The following is a 22,307-nucleotide window of genomic DNA, read 5'->3' as shown; positions in this document are numbered from 1 at the left end:
CGAGCATGAAAAGTACCATCTGTCTAAACTACAGTAGCATGGCTCTTTGACACCTCTTTATTCTGTTTCATCTTCACTTGCTGCACATAGCTCTCTCTCTCTCTCTCTCTCTCTCTCTCATACTCGTTTTTTCACCGTCATGCAGCCTGATCACAGATCCATTTGAAGGGGTGCTCTGTGCTATGCTTTGCTGTCTTTTGTTCTTCTTAAATAAAGTGCATTTTATTTTAAAATCTATGCCGTTGTAATAAAAATATACAATTTTTTGCTAAAGATGATTAATTAGTTGTTAAGGCATTTTCATGTTGCTGTTACATACATACGAGGCTGCAGGCCGAGTGCATTAGTGTACCACCAGTAACGATACAGCCCTATTGCACTGCTATGAGTGTGATATTGTGTTTATACGGCAGTTTGATGGCATAATCGTGTATATAATCAAGAAAATCAAACACGGAGAGTCTTAAAATCCTTTTGTATGAGGAACTACTTACCTTCGCCATTAATTCACATCTGCAGCTGACTGTTAGAACAACAGAAACCGTTGCTACTTCACCAACGTCACTTTAGAGCTAGTGTTTGAATGAATCTCTAGCGTAATGTCTAAATTGATCACAAACCAGGTGATTTTGCTCACATTTTAAGATTATAAGGCTGAACGGCATGAAACACCATCAGTCTACAGAGATTTCCCAGTATTTCTTTGTTGCAATAGAGATTTCACAATTAACCCAGAAAAGGCCAAAGCAAAGCAAACACGACCAGATTACTATGGTATAAATACAGCACTACAACATACAAAACAGACAAATCGACATAGAATGTCACCTACCTGTTTTATAATGATTTGATCGGCTGTAATTTGTACGTTTTTCTCCCCTAAGCACTTATTATGCAGTCTCTGTCACCATCTTCTGGCGGAACGTCAACCCTCTTTGCTCTGCTTAGTGACGCGCTGGATCTCCAAAATGATAATATTTGTACTATCCTTATAAATAAACTGCATAGTTGCAATCTAAACAACTAGTCTCGCCTAAAAAAAGTCTCAAAAGTACATTATGTTGTCCAACAGCTACAAGATTCGTCAAACTGTAGTAAGTCTATTGATCTGCTGTCACTCTATGTGGGCGGTGTAATACACACGGGTGAAGAGGCTGTACGAGTGCTGTTATTGCAGAATATTGCACGGCTATCAGAGAATCAGATTTGAGAACCAGAACTGTTGTGTGTGTGTGTATATATATATATATATATATATATATATATATATATATATATATATATATATATATATATATATATATATATATATATATATATATATTTAAACATTTTAAATATACTTTTATTATTATTATTATTATTCATTGCGACTTTTGTTTAAACTATTCGTGTTTTTGGTATACCAGATTTTCTACAAGCTGTTAAAGTATGATATTGATAAAAATGAAATATGAAATTTAGTATAGTCACTCATTCACGTTGTCTCATTTTTACATAAATATGTTACATTGAATGACAGTGGGGTGTTTGTTTTATTATATTGTCACAGAAGTTAACTTATATATTATCCCTATATATACTTGTACATGTGTAATGACAGTAAAGTTGAATCTAATCTAAAAAAAAAAAATCACAACATTTTTTATGTGGTTTCTGTGCATATACGTTACATATAAACTGCATATAGAATGTCTATTTCATCTGATGTAGACACCAAAATGGAAAAAAAAGAAATTAAAGTTCTGACCATGTTGCTTTTTTTTGTTCTTTATCCTTTGCTTCCACCTCTTCCGACTGGTCTTCCTCTAAATTTGTCTTCATGTTTCTCCTATATAGGTAAGTTTTTTATCTTTAAAATATTCCATAATGCTTTATGTGGCTTATCATGCTTTTTAATACTCTATCATGGTTTCATACATGTTGATAAAACACCTGTTGCTTGATAAAGTCTTGCTGGTTTTCTTTTTCTACAGTTGTTTTGAATAGTGAATTCAAACTAGAACACCTTTTCAGAACTACTTGGTAAATGTTGAGCTGTCATATAGCATTAAAGAGCATTAGCTTAATTTATTAGATAGTTTTCTGATTTAAAATGATCTTGAAATAATCTTGAAACGATCATCAAGAGATATTAAAAAGGATGCATCTTTATTTTTATGTGGACGTGGATTCTTGCTGAGACTAACTACAGTCCATTGCATTTTTTTACATTTATTTAGTATTTTTTTGTGGAAATGTGGCATAATGCATGCAGAATTCATGATGAATTGTTAAAAGGCATACATAACACATAAGGAGGCTTTCAGCTCACAAATTGCTTAGAGCACAAACATGATATATTTCTCATTTACCTAAAAGCTGCAGCAATACTTTTTTTTCTTCATTTGTGTAGAGAGAGCCAGTGATTATGCAACCTACACAGGTCTATGGATGCAATATTTATAGATGATAGAAACTTGTCTAAGCAATAAGAAGCTTAATTTTGTTGCCTCATAAAATCGGCAAATTCAAAAGTAGCACTGAATATTAATTTGCCGCAAAAGCAATTCCAAAATACGTTGTGAAAGATAAATCAGAGATGGCAGATGATGTGCAAGTTTAATGTACAGTAAGTGTACTAATTCAGTACTGAAAGCATTGATATGGTATGATTTGTTTTGATTATTTAAAAATAAGCAATTTCTTGTTACGCAAGTGACAGGTAAGTAATTTATAAAGTTCTATGTCAGTTGATATGCCTGAACATATTCATGTGGGAAAAAATGTAAGTACATGAAAACATTCATTCATTTTCTTTCGGTCTAGTCCCTTATTTATCAGGGGTCACCACAGCGGAATGAACTTGCACTCTCAGGCACCTTAACCAAAAAATCCCCCAGTTTGAAGGTTAAGAGTACTCTTAGTAAAAGTTGGGTTGCAAGAATAAAAAAAAAAGATCAACTTATGGAATTTAAGGCTGCCATTAAGTATTTCCCCTTAGTCTTTAGGAACAATTTCCTCTTAAAACATTTAAGGGACCTAATCAGCTCCCTTAAACGAACAGATGACACTCAAAGTGCAGGCATTCTCACCCCAAATAAAAATGTTTTAGATAAAAGACTCACAGAACTGTCGATAAATCATTTAATAAAACCATTTAATAAGTAAACTAATATATACGTGTCTATGCAGGAGTGCATCCATATGAAATCGCAGTTTCAGTGCAGCTTCAAAAGTCTTTACATGATCCCAGCCCAGTTTTATAGGTTCTCCAAATAATCTCAAAATCTACTCGATAAGGGAACGTCTCGACTCGCTTAACAGAAAGAAAACGGCAGGGATGATACTGCAGAGCTGTTTTAAAGCAAGCATTCGTTGTTTGTTACGATCTGTTTACGTAAATATAGCAACTGTGGCGCCCTTCGGCGTATGTTGCCAGAAACTACAGTGAAACGCTTAGAAAAAATGCACTTAGGTAAGGGTGACAGATAAGAAGTTTGTTGCAGCGCTCAACAAATTACTGAAGAACTTTCATGCAAGCTGGCACAGGTGTCGATTGTAAATGACGTCACTTGCTTAGGAAGTGCGGTTGCCTGAGAGTGCAAGTCCGAGAGTGCAAGCCTGAAAGTGCAAGTGCAAATCTGCTGCCAGACTCTATTGGCCTTTCCAGTCACGACCCAGTACTGTGTTACTGTTTCAATGTGATAAAGACAAAAGAGTGATTGCAACACGTGAAGTTCATGTGACATTTTGTTTTGTTTGGTTTTTTTGTGCTTTCTATACATGAGAGTCTCTTTACATTCTAATAGTAATGATTAAAGTAAATGATCTAATTGTATTTATGTGTATTTTTTATATTCAGGGAAAGGCATAAGACAAAAAAAAAATGTTCATCCAATTAAAAATTGTCAGGCTGACAATTCCCATAATTCTGAAAAGTTGCCCAAACTGTCTGTCAACAAATGTATATTTGTACCAGGGTATCCGCGAGGGTCTTAAATGTCTTAAATCTCAAAAGCTAAATTTTAGGCCTTATAAAGTCTTAAACCTACTGAAATATTGTTTTGCAGGTCTTTTACCAGGTCTTAATTTTCCTTTGTACAAGTATAGCAGCCCAATCTGGCCATTAACACTCATACAATCACCAACAATCCATTTCAATTTATTTAAAAAGTAGCATTTTTACCTCTAATTACCATAATGTTTTAATTACTTTCCTTACAGTAACATTTGTTTACACATTCTCCATTTATTTACTGTTGAGGATACTGACCTATATATATATATATATATATATATATATATATATATATATATATATATATATATATATATATATATATATATATATATATATATATATATATATTTTTTTTTTATTATTATTAAATTATTATTATTGTATTATTAAATTATAATCATTTTTTTCATAGGGCAAGTAAAGATCTGTTCCAACTGGGATAATCGAAAAAATCCTTCGCATTTAGCCTTGTATAAGTCTAAATTTCCATTCATAATGTCTTTAAAAGGTCTTAAAAAGTTGCTTGGTGAAACCTTCAGAAACCCTGTTGTACATCTGCGCAGCCATTCACGAGTGACTGCAGTAAAAACAAACGTTGAATCTGGCGTTTTTAAAACGTTAAAATGTTTTTAAAATCCTGAATCAATATTGGAGTTACTTTTGCATGTTGGAGGAAGGATGACTCCATGGCTGAAGTATTTCTGTTAGACAGGTAATGTTATGTTTGAAAACTATTTTAGTCACGCAAAGCTTGTGTAGATTTAGTTGTTTTACAAATGGGATATACGCACAGAAGTGTTGTTTAGAACTGAAATCTTTAGGCGAAATATTGAAGTGACTATTTTCATTTTCATAAAGGACCTTTTACAGCATCGATAATGTAGATTTTTATTTAGTTTAACAACAAAACATCAGTAAACAGCGCTATTCTCCCTAACCTGCTTTACTGAGTTGAAGCTGGTTTTATATTCACATTAAATTGGTTCATTTTTGAACAATGACAGCCTGTGACGCGCTCCCTAGATTGTTTACCATGCTACTCTGAATATTCTGTCTGAAATAGCACATAAGTATGGCTTAGCTATAAATGTAATTCCTGCACACCGCCGACCAAGCACACAGTAGACACTTTAGGACAAATCGCATGAGAGAGTGAGACCAGCAATCCTCGCATACATGACATATTACACATTATGACAAGTTTTGCTTGCTAACTACACAACTGAAAATGTGCTAGATATAATACAGTTCAGGCGGCAGGCCTTTTTTTTAACACAGATCTACCAACTACCTGTGGCGGTATTTCAATGACAAATGTTGTGAGCGCATTTACGTAATAGCCTACGAGCATGTGGATCTCTTTGCTTGCGCGTGGATTTCCTCTGCTCGTGCACAAAACTTCTTGCACGCCCCCTCAATATAAAATATATCAAATATATCGTTTATGTAACGAGTATGTCTCCAGCATTTATTAGATTTGCTAGGAATATTTATGAATGTCTCCAATAAACCTGCAGAGCGGTATTAATGCGTCCTGAAGTAAAGTGAAATGGCTATACGTTGTGTTTGCTGGCCTCAAGCCTCACGCACCTGTCAGTCTGTCAGTCAGCACGTCACCTTAAAGGGTTAAACAAATGACGCACAGCACTACTACGTTTACAGAAAAGTTTGCGCTGTTATAATTCACTCACCCTTTAATAATTTTGGTGCGAATATCACCTGCTATTAAAAAAAATAAAATGTTTTGATTGAGAAGCTGTAATGTAGCCGTGGCTGAATGAATTTTGGCGTGGCGCCCGCCATGGAAGAATGAATGTAGCGGAAACCATGCAGTTTTTCATTCAGAATTTTAGTATTATAAAGTTTTCTAACTGGTGAATGACATGGTCTAGTGCAGGGATGGGCAAACTCGATCCTGGAGGGCCGGTGTCCCTGCATAGTTTTGCTCCAACCCTAATCAAACACACCTGCTTGTAGCTTTCTAGTGATCTTAAAAACACTAATTAGGGTGTTCAGGTGTGTTTGATTAGTGTTGGAGCAAAACTCAGCAGGGACACCGGCCCTCGAGGATCAAGTTTGCCCATGCCTGGTCTAGTGGGTCTCTGTCATCTTTAATGTGCGCGTACGTGATTTCAGGAGGCTTTGAATGGAAAGGTAGGGACTGTATTTGAAAGATATTATAGCGGATAGCATTTAGGAAGATCACCTGCACCTTCAACAGGTTGCATGGAATACCGTACATGTCGCCCATTTTATTTGCATCAGTATCTCTTTAAAATCATCAATGGTTGTTGTAAAACCCATATGGCCTGCTAATAGTTAAATAGGCTTTTTTTTTCACCAGCATTCATTGTCCTTCTCAACGCAATCAAGATTCCTTATGCCTCCCTCCTAATCCCATTTTTTCGCAGCGTTTTTTGATATCCCGCGGGGCAGAGGAATTACTGCGGAAATTACTGCTCTGCAAGCTTTCTTTTTTCCATCCTGTCAGAGCATAGAGTGTTCAGCTGTTATAACACAGATATCAGGTGGTTTGTTTTGTTTTTGTCACTTTGAATCTCATAACCTACTTTTTGTGGCACTTTGAAACCCCGAAGAGATATGTAAATGTCATATAATAGAGAAATCAACAATAAATGACCTTGAATGAAGTGTAGTACAGCAGGTATATTTGATTCAGTTAGGAATAGCTTTATATTTCAGCAGCATATTGTCACTAACAATTAAAATGTGAGTTTATGTAGTTATAAGACATTACTTTTTGATTTCTAGATATATTAAAACATAATTCGGCATCCATTAAAGACAAGCAAGCCACTTATGAGAAGAAAATTGTACTTTCAATGCAAAATGTCGAAACAATGTGGAGCTGGTCCTTGAGGCAAATATGTTCCCTGAAAGCATGTGAGTATGTGAAATTGTTGGAATCTAGCTTAAACAGGAGAGCAGGCCGTACTTTCTGAATGTTGCAAATTGAGCTGCTGCTGTAGTTGCTAGGTAACCATACATTCCATCCATTCCCGTGATTATACGAAATGCAATAGAGTGCTGCAGGTACAGTATGTCGTATTTTTGTTGCTAGAACCTGGAAATGAAGTAGCGTTTTAAGACTTCTGCTTCCATCATTTTGAGGTCAGTTGTTTTGTTTAGTTTTTTAGCTTTGCGTTCTTATATTGTTATGTGACCAATGGGTAATCTACAGTAGGTATACACTACATGACAAAAGCCTTGTCTTTGATCTCAGTTGAAAGAGCAACATATATTAACTTGACTTCTAGTTGATCATTTGAAAAAGTAGCAGAAGGTAGATTTTTCTAATGAATCATCTGATGAACTGAATCCCATTCATTACAAATACTGCAGAAGACCTATTGGAACCTGTATGAACCAAAGATTCTTATAGAAATCAGTTAAGTTTGGTAAAGGAAAACTCATGGTTTGGGGTTACATTCAGTATGGGAGCGTGCGACTGCACACTTGATGTGAACATCAACAGCCTGTGGTATCAAGACATTTGTGCTGCCCATTACATTACAAACCACAGGCGGGGGCAAATTCTTCAGCAAGATAGTGCTTATTCTCATACAGCCTCTACTTCAAAGTTCCTGAAAGCAAAGAAGGCCAAGGTTCTCCAGGATTGGCCAGCCCAGTCACCAGATATGAACATTATTGAGAATGTCTGGGGTTAGATGGAGAAGGCATTGAAGGTGAATCCAAAAAAACTTGATGGACCCCGGAAGTCCTGCAAGAACGCTTTCTTTGCCATTTATTCTATACTTTACATTATATCTGTTAAGTGACAAGATTTTTGTCTAAGCAAAGTCAGACCTTACTGTCCTAATGAAATAATTAAAAATCAAGGCATGATCATATTTAATTTTAGTAAAATAAGCGTAATCTAGAGGCCTTTGCCTTTCACATTAGCTGCTTCTGATATCAAATGATCAACTAGAAGTCAAGTTATTATTTGTTGTTCCTAAAACTTGGATAGACGACAAGACTTTTGTCAGATAGTGTAGACTATAGCAGTTCTATTTAGGGTTAAAACATGTTAAGATTATCATAATGGAAAATCATAAACACAAATATTTCATGAAATAATCCATAAAATCATTGTAAAAATACTGTTGGGTTATTATTGAGGAATTCTAAAGGCTTATTTTGCCTACAAAAATGATATCACTGGAGTCTTACATTAGGAGTTTTTAAAGAAAGTATAATGTGATGCATGATCAAAATAGGTTTAAATTGTGGTTAGATTGAAGTTAGACATTCCGTCTGTGATATCACCTCTTTTTACAACATCAACCAATTATACATATATATATATATTGATGTTGTAAAAAGTTTAGTGTTATGCAATGCCTATTTAAAGGGGATCTATTATGCTCTTTTTACAAGATGCAGTATAAGTCTCAGGGGTCCCTAGAATGTTTCTGCAAAATTTTAGGTTGAATACCCTTAAATCTTTCATCATGTCATGCTGTAGATGCACATTTTTGAGTGGAAGATAAAACGCCCGCATTTTGGGAGTATAAATTCAAAAGAACTTCTGCTCTTACCCCATTCCCATGCCTTAAGACACAAATTATATAAAAATAAAAAATAATAAAAACACCACAGCTCACATAAACACAGTTGTTTGTGTCTGTTAAAATAAACTGCTTATCAAGAAATCATGTTATTGTATATATGTGTGTTAAAATAATAGAATTGCACTATGCTACAACTCTAAACAAATGATAGAAAATTATACAAGTAGCTTAATTAGAATATATTTCTCACATGGAAGCACTTATTGCTACTGACCTATGCTAAAAAGTCAGCTGTTTAACACTTATGGGCAGGGCTTGTGATGTCATCGATGTGGGGAATCTGAAACAGTGCATTTCAGCATGTGATTTATGGGGATTATAAAAAGGAGTGGGTGGATTTTTACCATTATAGGCTGATTGTTTACACATGTGGGCACACATCCTTGTTCAAACACCATGTAAAAGGGAATTTTGCATAATAGGTCTCCTTTAGGGCTGTAAGACTAGATGAGAATTCCTAGACTAATACTCTCATCAAATTAGCATTAACAAACATAGTGTTTCTTTAGTATGGAAATATGTGTGCCATTACTCAGGGTACATCTCAAGGGAAATATAATACACTGCAACAGTGTACTAAATACAGAAAACGCTTTTCATTTGTGTACAAACATGAATTTGCGTGTTTTTTTATTCTTCTAAACTCTCTCCAATGCTGAATTCAGTTTTTGTTGTTTTGTTTTTGCATTTCTGACCAGTATTTATAAAGCAATGTCTATTTGTTAAGAAATACCATATGCCTGGATATATTTCATTCATAAAGTCTGCTATTTCTGTTTTGATTGTCAAATATTAACAAAGTATGGAGCTAGATTAGTCTCAAAAATATATATTTATGAAATAAAATGTATATATACACAGCACAAATCACATTCTAAAAAAATACAATTTGTAAATTCAAAACACAATTCATAAATACAACACACAATTTGTGAATTCACAAATACAATCAGAAATACTGTCAAAGAATTGTATTTGTGTATTTTTGAATCGTGTTTTGAATTTACAAATTGGATTTTTCTATTTTTGCATCATGTTTTAAATTCGGGAAATGGATTTGTTTAGTTTTGAATGGTGTTTTGAATTTACGCATTAGATTTGTTTATTTTTGGCTCGTGTTTTGAATTCACAAATTGGATTTGTGTATTTTTAAATCATGTTTTAAACTTACAAATTGGATTATGTAAATGCATTATTTTTGAGACTGATCTGGCTTCATAACAAAGACATATAAACCATTTCTGTGTTTCTCAGCAATGGAAGTCATCATAGTTTTGTAAACTCAGAGAACAGTCAAAGGGAAACTACAACAAATAGTAAAGTTTTATTGTGGATACCAATTTTCTCAATTTACAAAAAGAAAACAAAAAAACTAAACAAAATTGTTTTCACCACTTTCAAAAAAAGGAAAATATTAGAAAATTTGTGAGACTGAGAACGCCAACCAGAAGAGAGAAAAATGTCAAATTTACAGTTCCGCCCATAGACGCCTGTTAAGAAACACCTTCAATAATTGTTAACTATGTTTTATTGATTTAATTTTTTTACACTGTTTTTAATGCCAGGTTTTTGATGCAAATATGACATTAAAACAATGTTAAAAACTTTAAAAAATGTACATGTTTTAATATTAATATTAAAAACTGTCAAGGTTTTAAGTATCAGATGAATGTTGAAATGCATCTTGTGAAAAAGTCTATTGATTGAAAATTGTATACACTTTCTAAATAAAATAACATAAAATTCAATTCAATTCAATTCAATTCAATTCAATTCAATTCAATTCATAAAAAAAAATAAAATGAAAAAAAATAATAATAATAATAATATAAAAATAAAAATAAAATATAAATTAAAATAAATAAAAAAAAATACAAAAATAAAACAAAAATTAATAAAAAAACATAAATAAATAAATAAATAAATAATATAAAATAAAAATAAAATATAAATTAAAATAAAATAAAAAAGTCTATAGATTTTTATACAAGATGCTTTTCAACATTCATCTGATTTTTAAATAAGGTTCAAAGATTTTTAAAGGATCACTGATTCATAAAGGATTTTTAAAGGATTCTTAAAGGATTCTTTGAGGATTTAAAGGGTTTTTAAAGGATTCTTTAAGGTTTTTAAAAGATTTTTTGTGAATCAGTGGTTCTTCATGGTTTGTAGCGTACACAAAGAAGATTTTTGGAAAAACTGGGTTTTTAGGTCTTCAAAACAGTGTTGCCATGTAAATTAACAGTCACAACACATTAAAGCTTTTAGTTATTACTTAAAAATGTTTTAAAAGTAAAAAAAAAAATTTGTCCTCATAAATAGTTCTTTTTATTGTACCATGTCATTCTCTGTAGCTTTACTTACAGTAACTATACTACAGACACAGACTTCAAAGCATTAATATGCCCTGATCTCAACAATACTCTAAACTGCTCTTGTTCTCTCTCCCACACGGATATCATCAAACGCGCTCTCAGGTAGCCTTTTCTCTCAAGGGTTTCTGGGAAAAGTCACAGTCAGGGTCAACAAATAAGTACCACTGTTTTCTCACATTTCAGATATTTTTTCACATATCTGCATAAACGGAGAACAGCGAGGCGTGACCCTGCGCTAACTTTCTGCTAACTTGCAGAAAATAACAATCAGCATTGTTCCTACACTATACAGCCCAGCGCAGAGCCGCAAACGTGAAACAGATGTTACTAAACATTTATCCCTGAGCATTACCGTTTAGCCATATGATATCTGACTTCATCTCGTTTGTTCATTTTATTTTTCCATTAATATAATGACCAACATGCTCACTTATTTCTCTTCCATGTGTTGTTTTGTAAAGCATGTCGATGTATCTTTTCTCCCACTCCCTCCATTGTCTCTTCATCTGTAAATGAAGTCGTGGGAGTGTATATATATCTGTATAAAGGAGCATTAAAAGCTAAGCCATGAAAATGAGTCTTATCTGACACCATATACATCTATTATACACAGCTTTTTTAACGATTTGCTTACATTTTAAAATGGCACAATGCCCCTGCGGCGACGGGTAATGTGATGCCAGTGATGCAGAAGCACATACAAGAATGATTATGATGATGTTGGTAATTATAACGATGAGTTGGAGGATGATAAAGCCATCTTGTCTATGTTTACCCATTCATTCCAATGGAAGCAAGTTCTTTACTGGAACTTTATATCGCAAATAATAAGTACGATATCGACTGAAGTACATTTATGAGTCACCAAGGGAAGCAACAGTCAATTCTTTTGGAGATTCTTAATGTTGACTTCTAGAGTCCTGGTCAGTGCTGTGCATTTTGGCAGGGCATCTGTTTATGTGTGGGTGTTTTATTATGCAAGACCAGAGGCAGGGAACGGCACACAGGGGCATTCAATCAACACTGAGAGACAGCAAGCAAGGTTAATTAATTTGTTAAGCATCTGGTGCTCTATCAAGAGGCTCTGATGAAATATCTGGATTTTTATGTATGCTGATAGCGCGACACATAATCTAGTTTTCCCATATCGCCGACCTTCTATGAATTTACGCAAGCCATCCATCGGTTATTTCTTATGAAATGCAATCTGTTTGTGTGATACTCAAGGAAACTAGGAGACGTGGCCTGGGTTTTGAAAAGTAAATGCTAATACCCAGCACTGAGATGTCCTGCGGTTTTTGCACACAGTGAATGTTACGTTTCTTTTATTGTTGCTTTTTTTTTTTTAAACAGACAATCTTTCTAAGATTCCTTAGGTGAAATGAAAAGAGACACATGTGAAACAGTTGTTTACATACAGAAAAAAAACTGTGGAGATATCAGATTAAATGAAGTTTATTTTTTATTGGGTATTTTGAGCAAATCTGAAATGCACCAATAAATCTAATATATAAAATCTTTTTATTTAATACATAAAAACAATGAATGAATGTTTATTAACTAAGATAATATGGGATATTAAAAATGCTAGTCGCCATGTTAATTTAATTTAATTTGATATACTTAACTAATTAAACATAATTTGAAGCAATGAATGTAAGCATTAACAGAATGAAATACAGTAAATGAAAGAGTTTTTAATGTTAATAAACAAAATCTAATAAAAACTGTATTAAAACTGGACAAAATATAACACAATGTTATTCCTGTCAGTAGGGCCATACAGAATCTGTGGAGATTTTCAGCTTTTTCTGCACAGAATTTTGTAAAGAATCTGTGGGTTTATGTGGAATGATTTTGGGAGTATGATGACTAAAAACTTAACATATGAAATAAAACACAAGTGAAACAGTTGTTTACATACAGGAAAACTGTAGAGATATCAGGTATATCAGATTAATGTGGATCGCTGTCAATAAATAAGTTAAGTTTAAATTTTATTGGCATTTTTGGGGAAATCTGAAATGTATCATTAAAACTGATGTATGAAATTAATTTATTTTAATAAATGAAAACAATGAATGAATGTTTATTAATTGAGATAATATAGAATATTAAAAATGTTAACTAGTCGCCATGTTAATTTTCTTTAGTTTGATATACTCAACTAATTAAACATAATTTGAAGCAATAAATGGAAGCATAAACAGTATGAAAAACAGTAAATGAACCAAAATGTTAATGTTAGTGTTAAATCTAATAAAAACTATATTAAAACTGGATAAAATTTAGCACAATATAATTCCTATCAGTAGGGCCTAAATCTGTGGACATTTTTTGCTTTTTCTGCACAGAATTTTGTAAAAATCTGCGGATTTATGTGGAATGATTTTAGGAGTATTATAACTAAAATTTAGCATATGAAATAAAACACAAGTGAAACAGTTGTTTACATACAGTAAAACATGTAGTTATATCAGATTAATGTGGATCACTGTCGATAAATAAATTAAGATAATTTTTTATGGGTATTCTGGGAAAATCGGAAACGTATCATCGAAACTGATATGTAAAATTTCATTTATTTTAATAAGTGAAAACTGTAAATGAATGTTTATTAATTGAGATAATATGGAATATTAAAAATGTAAGCTAGTTGCCATGTTAATTTACTTTAATTTGTTATACTTAGCTAATTAAATATAATTTGAAGCAATGAATGTACACATTAACAGATTGAAATACAGTAAATGAAATAACATAAAACTGAATTAATAAATAAAATCTAATAAAAACTATATTAAAACTGGATAAAATATAACACAATGTTATTCCTAACAGGAAGGCCAGACAGATTCTGTGAACATATTTGCTATTTCAGCACAAACAATCTGCTGATTTATTTGGAGTGATTTTAGGAGTATCAAAACTAAAAACTTAACATAAGAGATAAAACACAAGTGAAACAGTTGTTTTCATACAGCAAAACATGTAGAGATATCAGATTAATGTGGATCACTGTCGATAAATAAATTAAGATAATGTTTATTGGGTATTTTGGGCTAATCTGAAACGCATCATTAAAACTACTGTATAAAATTTCATTTATTTTAATAAATGAAAGCAGCAAATGAATGTTTATTAACTGAGATAATATAGAATATTAAAAATGTAAGCTAGTTGCCATGTTAATTTACTTTAATTTGATATACTCAACTAATTAAACATAATTTGAAGCAATGCATGTACACATTAACAGAATGAAATACAGTAAATTAAATAACAGAAACAAAATGGTAATGTTAATAAACAAAATCTAATAAAGCCTATATTAAAACTGGATAAAATATAACACAATATATCAAAATATTAGTATTAACAAAAAATGACAATTTATTATCTAAAACAGTACCCAAAAACTTCATCAGTACAAGATCAGTACAGAGACTGTACTGCCTACAGCAATTAAGATCTTTTAATGTAGATAAATCCCTCATGTGCATGTTTTACAGTTCATACATTCAGTCACTGTTATCTTTTTCTTTGCTTTGTTGGTTCAATTCTCTAAGTGTTAAAAATAAAATAACAGGGAGAAAACAGATGACTACGGCTCAGTTATACCACAGACAAGTTTTGAGTAAAGCTCAGAGTGTTCTGTCAGATGATTCCCATCCCATGCACAGCAAGTTTTATCTTCTCCCTTCCGGTATTCGATAGAGAACTCCTATTAGTAAAACAAATCGATTCCAACTTTCTTTTTTCCTTCAGCTGTAAAGTTTTTAAATTTAGGATAGCTTTGTATTGTATAATGGGTTTTTCTGTATTATGTGTGATATACTTGTATGCAACCAAATTGCCTTTGGGAAATAAATAAAGACTGTCAATGCCAATGTAATTCCTATCAATAGGGACAGAATCTGCAGAATTGTTTTGCTATACTGCAAATAATTCTGTAAAAAAATATCTGTGGATAACTAAAAACTTAATATAGATGTATGAAATGAAAAATAATACATTTTTAACTTTTATTTAATCTTTACAATGCAAATCCAATTAGATTAACTTAAACAAAGCAAGTGTCTTATATAATAAATCTACTAAAAGGCAGAAAATATAACTTTTACAAACTGTTTTGTAAATAAATCATAAGAAGATTGTCAGATTTGTCAATAATAATACTGAAATTAATTTAAAAAATAAATACATATAAATGTACACACATTTACACAATAAATAGACTCAATGATGGGCTAAAAATCTGCAGATTTCTGCACGCGCAGATTCCGTGTGGGCCTACCTATCACTAGCAAAAGCTAGGATAGCATGCAAATGTATTTAGTACAGCTTATTACATTTTTTGCTTGTTTTTTTTAATAATAAATTAAGATAATAAACATTATCTTAATCATTATTGTTACACACACATATAAGTCTATGTGATTCATCTACTATTCATTACCCAGATTATCTGCATGGATAGACAATTTAACTCAACATTTATGTGTGGTGTCTGGTCATCTCACTTTGTATAGCACTACCTTTAAATCTGTAAACATACCAGAGCTCTACTAATTTGAGATCATCTTATTCAGCTAATATGTGTATGCTGTCCATTTATTGTTATAATAAAACAAATTGATAAACATTATCATTATCGTTACAAACACATAAGTCTATGTCAGGCATGTCCAAGCTCGGTCCTGGAGGGCCGGTGTCCTGCAAAGTTTAGTTCCAACCCCAATCAGACACACCTGGGCTAGCTAATCAAGCACTTACTAGGCTTTCTAGAAACATCCGTGCAGGTGTGTTGAGGCAAGTTGGAGCTAAAATCTGCAGGACACCGGCCCTCCAGGACCGAGTTTGGACACCCCTGGTCTATGTGAATCATCTGCTATTCATTACCCAGATGATCTGCATGGATAGATTTAGAATTTGTTTTAACTCTACGTTTATATGTGTTGTTCGGTCATCTTCCTTTCTATCTTTAAATTTGTAAACATACTAGAGCCCTACTAATTTGAGATCTTCATATTCAGCTAATATGTGCATGTTGTTCATGCACACACACAAATACGCACACACATACACTCAGGCTAACAAGGTCAAAAGCTAATATCTTGCCTGAACACTTGGCACAATGGCCTCCTCTCTTATTGGAGAGCTCACCCCTTTTCTCACTGCTTGTGCTTATACTTAGTGATCAACCATTGATGTCCTTATTTCTCTGATAGTGCTGGGCAAATTTCCAAGTGTTCCCCACACTAATTAGCCAAAATATCAATAAAAGATTGTTGTATAAATTAAGCATATCCCCCACCGCCTCCCCTTTATTTTTTCTCTCTGTCAACACCAGCGGATTATTTTTTCTTCTCCTTCAAAAGTAGCATGCAAGAAAGCCTGTAATTGGCTAAAAGCTATCCGTATTGATCTTCCTTGAGCCTCATCAATAGCGGTATTAATTATTAGAGTTAATTGTCTCCAGTTTGAGTTCGAGGGCCGAGGGGTTTGTGAGTAGCATATGAAGGAGTAGAGAGATCCAGATTAAACAAAACCTCCCACCACTTCAAATATTCATCGTGAGGAAAAAGAGAGAATAATAATAATTAAGGGAAACGGGAATTCGAAACAACTCCCAGCAGCGGCGAGATGAAATGACAAACATGCAATATTGATTCAAAATAAGCAAGAGAGGCTAAAAATAGGCCAGAGAAGCGCTTTGATTGGAGGAGGGCTTAGATTCGTTTGGTGTTAGAGAAGAGAAGGATGAATGAAATCAAACAGCTCGCTCTACGGCTCCATTGTTTCCCCTGCTGCCTCGCCGTTGGTACAGTTAACAGCTATTGTTAGTGAAAGACATGTTTTTGTTTTCCTCAGCCCAACCACCTGTTTTGAAAAGTAGAATCATGAATAGCTACAATTTCGTTTGCATTTTTTTTTTTTGGCAGTACAGGGAACAATGCTGTCATTTCATTGTAGTGTTGATGCTAGGAATCTGCCACTCAGTCAAATAGAGATGTTTTCGTATTTTTTAATACTCTCCAGAGGATTCATTAAAAACCCAACCACATGTTGGAGTGCACATATTGAGGGATTTGCTTCAAAAATATGCCATGAACAGTATCATTCAACAAAAGGAAACAAAAATGGGGATAGAAAAACATTGCAGTCCGAGAAATGTCTGATTAGGTGTTTGTTACCTTCACCTGACAAAAAATATAAGCATAAACAGCAAAAAAAAAAGTCAGAAATTAATCAGAAAAGGGTGAAGCGTGTCACATTGTGTATCATTTACAACAGTAGGAGTACATTTTATTGGTTTAGCTTGGCTTAGCTTCATATACGCATCAAATACAGTGCTGAAAATAGAACAGTTTCATATCAAGTATTAAATGACTCAAAGGGGGGGCGGGACTTTGGAATCCATAATAAAACTGTTTTGATTTGATTGTAAAAATATCTGCTCAGCCTTACATTGTCCCTTTAAGGCATGTCCCAGTCATACATGACACATGAATATAACTTCACACATGCAGCTGGTCAGAACAAGCTGAGTTCCACCTTTTTCAGGAGACGACACAAAAAAAAAGCACACTCACTTAAATAGTCAAATGTAAATGCATACACATACATGCGCTCAGACGCACACACACACACATTCTCACACATCTTCACAGTGGCACGTCCCCTATGCTTACTAAACAAATTCATTATTATAACAGCCGAGTGAGTGAAGTGACGACACAGTTAATGCGAAGTGAGATCTCTCGTATTTATGACCAGCCTGCTTTTGTTATTCGGTCTAGGTTCTTTACGCTGTGGCAGTAATCCTGAGCTGAGCTTAGAGAATGCATATAGACAAGCAACAGGCGTTTACACAAACACACACACACACACAAAGCCTGGGCAAGAGAAATTCACGGGCTTGTTGCTGCGGTATCTCGTCTTCCTCTACTGCTGGTGTGAACACTAGGGAGCAGCCTGTACCTTCTCTCAGAGGCCCTGTGCTTTCACCAGCATAATCGCCACTGATGCAGGACGCACACGATCTGACAAACCATCAGGATGATCACTAAACAACGGGTGACCACAGGGCACGTTTTAAAAGTAATGTGACATTTAAACAGAAATTGTCAGTGAAATATACATCTAGAATCCTGCTAATCTTTCCAAAGCAAAACAAAATCATCATGGATAATTTAATGCACCCATTTCAAGTACATTTAGATTCAAATGCCTAAGGCCTTCTTTCACTCTGACTTTTACCTCTAGGTTGAGATGCATGTTGTCTCTGTGGAAGCAGTGAAGGAATTAGGTCTTAGACACTCCGTGTCTTGTTTATTTGCACAACACACAAATGACTTTATCATGTGGGATCAGATCAAATCGTGTCAGCCTGTTTTGTTTTTGCTAGTTTGCTTAATCTATTCAGGATAGGTACAAGGGGGGGCAACTGCAACAGCCATAGCAATCAAGCTTTGCACAGTGATTATATCTTGGGGAGAGACGAGGAGATCGGAATCTTAGACTGAGGCTTAACATTTCAAATGAAGTGAAGCGCTCCCAACAGCCCTGCTTATTTACATCCTGCAATACTGCAGAGCTCATCTTTCCCCCATGATGATGGACAAAAAAGCAACCCTTCAACTCACCTGCAATAATGAGTACTGTGAATTGCAATTCATTTATTTAAACATTTGTATTTTCCTTTTTTTTTTTCTCCATAGATTACAAAAGAAATAGGATAACATCTTGCATTTTTATCCCCACTCTTGCATTTCTGCTGTTAACATATTTTACATAGAATCTTGTATTTTTTTAGGGTTTCTTTATTTTGTTGTTTTCCACTTCAATTGTGTCTGTTCGTATGTTTGTTACCATGGTGTTCTTGATGTCCTCGGTAGCTTTAGAAGTGTCCTAGAATATCCTGAAGTAGAAAGACACATTAAAGCTCAAATATCCACTCTTCACAAGAGAAGCCAGGACAGGTCAGCATAATCATTCCACATCTTTTGCATCAAGTACACGGGTCTCACAGTCAGATTTCCCCACGAGGCTGTTGAAATCAGCACTAAATCCATGTTTGCAGTCCATTCACGCTCCAGAACTGTAGCTCCTTTTGAGAGCAGCGAAATTGGGTGCCAAGTTAACGTATGTTCCATATCCACCCGTACATTGATTTGTAAAAACGACATGGGTGGAATATCACACTTCGCACTCTCGAGATGCCTGTTGCTGGCACTTGCAAGAACCATACTCATTGATGATGACAAGTCCCCCATCAATATGGTTGGGTTTGTAGTCAACGTAGTACTCGGATGCAGACGTAGTAGCCATCTGCTGCATGGTCTGCTTCTGCTTCTGCTTGCGACGCTGGCTGGTGAAGCACTGCCTCAACTGCCTGACACCCGCTGGGAAACATTTCCACGACACGTAGAGCATGAGGACCATAATCAGAAAGGAGAAAATGAGGGCCATGGTTCCTGTCACCACTTTGTGAATCTTCATGGTGCTCTCCAGGTCATCAGCAGACGCGGTCACTGTTAAAGAGTTGGTCACCACTTCCCCACCCTCCATGTCCTGTAGGTCGTAGGGATTTTTTGTTGGGCCCTCGTATATGAAGCCTCGGGGTCGGTTTCTGGTGACAGTGAAGGTCTGTGTGGTTGCTTCCACATTGTCCTCACATAACTGAAAAGCGTAGACAGCATCCAGAATGTCCTCACCCTGTGCAATGTCCGGGCTGGCACACAACAGGCCACTGTCACGTTGTCCCTGGAAATTGCTAAGCCAGGAAGCCAAGGCACAGACATTCCTGCTGCATTCCCAGTCATTCCCTGACAGTGAGATGCTGCTCAGGGATGTCCATGAGTCCAAAATCCGTTGATCTATGTAAGTCAGTTTATTAGAGTCCAGCATAAGAGTGTTCAGTTTGGGCACACTCTCAAACACATGTGGCTCGATGTACTCTATCTCATTGTTGGAGAAGTCAATCTTCTCCAAGTAGTCCCAGGTCCACTCAAGGGTGTTGACCACAATGGTGGCCTTATTGTTTCGCATGTAGAGAGTCCGCAGGGATATGAGGCGGGGGAAATGGGCTAGGTTGACTTTCACCAACTCGTTGTGCTCCAGATGCAGCTCAGTAAGCTTGAAGAGTCCGGCAAATGAATTACGTGCCAGGCTCTGCAGCTGGTTGTAACCCAGATCCAGGAATTGCATGCTCCTGCAATCCTGGAAAATCCGCACAGGGATGAATTTAAGGGCATTGTAGCGCAAATGTAAATTGGTAAGCTTCCTAAGGCCATGGAAAAGGTCTGGCTCCAAGGACTGAAGTCTGTTATAGGATAAATCCAGTATTCGCAGATTGGGCAGAGGTCTAAAGGTCCCGTTGGGCAGACTTTCTATACGGTTGGTGCTCAGATCCAGCTCTTTAATCCTTCGCAGCCTCTCAAAAGCACTCTCCTCGACAATCTCAATATTGTTATGATCCAAGTAGAGCCAGGTAAGCTGTGACAGGCCCACAAAGTTCCCTTCCCGCAGCTCAGAGATGTTATTCTCACGTAGGGACAAACCAATGGCGCTGCTCAGGTTTTGGGGGATATCTGTCAGGTTGAGTCCCTCACAATACAACTGCTTGTTGTCGCATCGGCACAGCCTCGGACAGCTCCCCCCCACCAAAGGAACTATTTTCAGAACAATTCCCAGGGAGCACAGTATCAGCCCAGGGGGCTTCCTTAGCGGCCACTTTAGGTACAGACCAATTAGAAGGAAATCCATTAGCATGAATATCCTGCAGTGTTGAAGAGAAAAAGTCCATTGAATCTTTCAAATCTTGGTCATTCTGGATTTGGTCATTTGTTACTCCCCAAGTCTTGATATGTATTTATAGAGAGTATGGATGGTGATTTGTTACTTAAAGAATCAAGAAATCCAGCCACGTCGAAAGGAGAAGAGCGACGGCAAATAAACGACAAGTCACTTCGCTCATGTTAGATCAGAGAAAGGAAAAGAGAGACAGGGAGGTAAAAAAAAAATGCTCTACTCGAGAATCAATCGCACATGAAAGGATGCCTACTCACCCCTTTCCAGAGGCTGACAACCTCTATTCAGTTGATCCCTTTGTGCAGACACTAATTATGTGCGAAACTAAAAAAGACCCCAGTGTGGTACAAATTCAACCCCCCCTCCTTTTCATCGGACACCAGATCCTGGCAGACTTACAATGTCTTAGTTCTCCTCGTGTGAAAGAGCCAAAAAGAGAAGGAATCCAAGTGGCATTCAGCAGGCTGATAGGAAGTGCAAGTTTCCCGGGCTGCATGCATGAGCGCTGTCCTCTCTCCGCCGTTCCTCTGCATTGACTACTGCGCCGATCTGTGGGAGAGATGAGCGGGGGAAAAACACGCACGAAGGAGGGAATAATCCACTCCAAACTCTCCCTCTCCCTCTCTTTCCTCCCTTCTCGTCAAAGACTCCCGATCTGTCGTCGCAAATCACCATCCATGACCTAAAGTGATCACTGACCTGCACAATGTACATTTGATAAAGCTTGTTGGCATTCTGTAAGTGGTCGCTTCTTCACAATTATACCCATGCTAAAGCTGTGTGATCTGCATAATTATTTTCTTTTTTTGTTCGTTCCTTTTTTAGTTCTTTATAGAGTAGTAGTATCCAAAGATCTGGAATGATAGTGTTTGAAGAAAGACTCGAATCTTCAGCTTGCTCTTCTTTGCATGAAGCTCATTTCCTGTGGTCTGCGGAGGCTGTAGATGCTGAGGCTGAAGGCAGCCGCGGTGTACGGGGAGGAGAGAGATGCTCAATCCCTTGCAGCAGACCAGTGCACTGGCAGTGCATGCAGAAACACCTTCTGTTCACTGAGTGTCGTAAGCCACTCACAATTCAGACCGGGGTCTCTCTCTCACTCCCTCTCTCTCTTTTTTTTCTCCCACCCTCCCTCCACCTCCTCCTGCTGCTTTTTTGCTCGCCCTTTTTTTCAATGCTCTCTCTCTCTCATTCTTTTTTTTCTACTCTCTCTCTCTCTGCTCTGTGCCTGAGACAATTTGATATTTAAGAGAGGCTGTGCTTAAACTATGGTTTAAATGAAGCACACAACTGAAACATTACAACCCTCCCACTCCCCCATCGCCATCCCTTGCTCCTTAAATGAAACGAATTGGAATGCACCATCTTTCCTCCACCATCTACTGGTAGTAATATGTAGTTTGCTTATTATTACAGATAAACATCCTTCTAATGACATAAGCATGGTGCCAATTCCTTGTGGCTTTAATGTGTTGAATGATTTTTTTTACTAATGAATATTTAATCTGTTGTTAGGCATGG

At 35.7% G+C, this 22,307-nt stretch overlaps 2 protein-coding genes across 2 annotated transcripts in view; one reads left to right on the top strand and one right to left on the bottom strand.

Moving 5' to 3' along the window:
- The window catches only part of ctnna2 (catenin (cadherin-associated protein), alpha 2), an 845,686-nt gene that overhangs the window by 518,337 nt on the left and 305,042 nt on the right, over positions 1 to 22,307 (top strand).
- lrrtm1 (leucine rich repeat transmembrane neuronal 1) lies at positions 16,995 to 21,838 on the bottom strand. Its single transcript, XM_056456767.1, has one exon. It carries the CDS (start codon positions 20,748 to 20,750, stop codon positions 19,176 to 19,178), a length of 1,575 nt encoding a protein of 524 aa, XP_056312742.1. The 5' UTR covers positions 20,751 to 21,838; the 3' UTR covers positions 16,995 to 19,175.

Source organism: Danio aesculapii, chromosome 1 (genome assembly GCF_903798145.1).
Source record: "Danio aesculapii chromosome 1, fDanAes4.1, whole genome shotgun sequence".
Lineage (NCBI taxonomy): Eukaryota > Metazoa > Chordata > Actinopteri > Cypriniformes > Danionidae > Danio > Danio aesculapii.
The sequence above is the reverse complement of the archived record's forward strand: the minus strand, read 5'-3'. Positions and strand labels throughout refer to the sequence as shown.

Bases quoted from the DNA above. Each gene is read 5' to 3' on its own strand.
- lrrtm1 (XM_056456767.1), bottom strand. From the start codon at position 20,750: ATGCTAATGGATTTCCTTCTAATTGGTCTGTACCTAAAGTGGCCGCTA.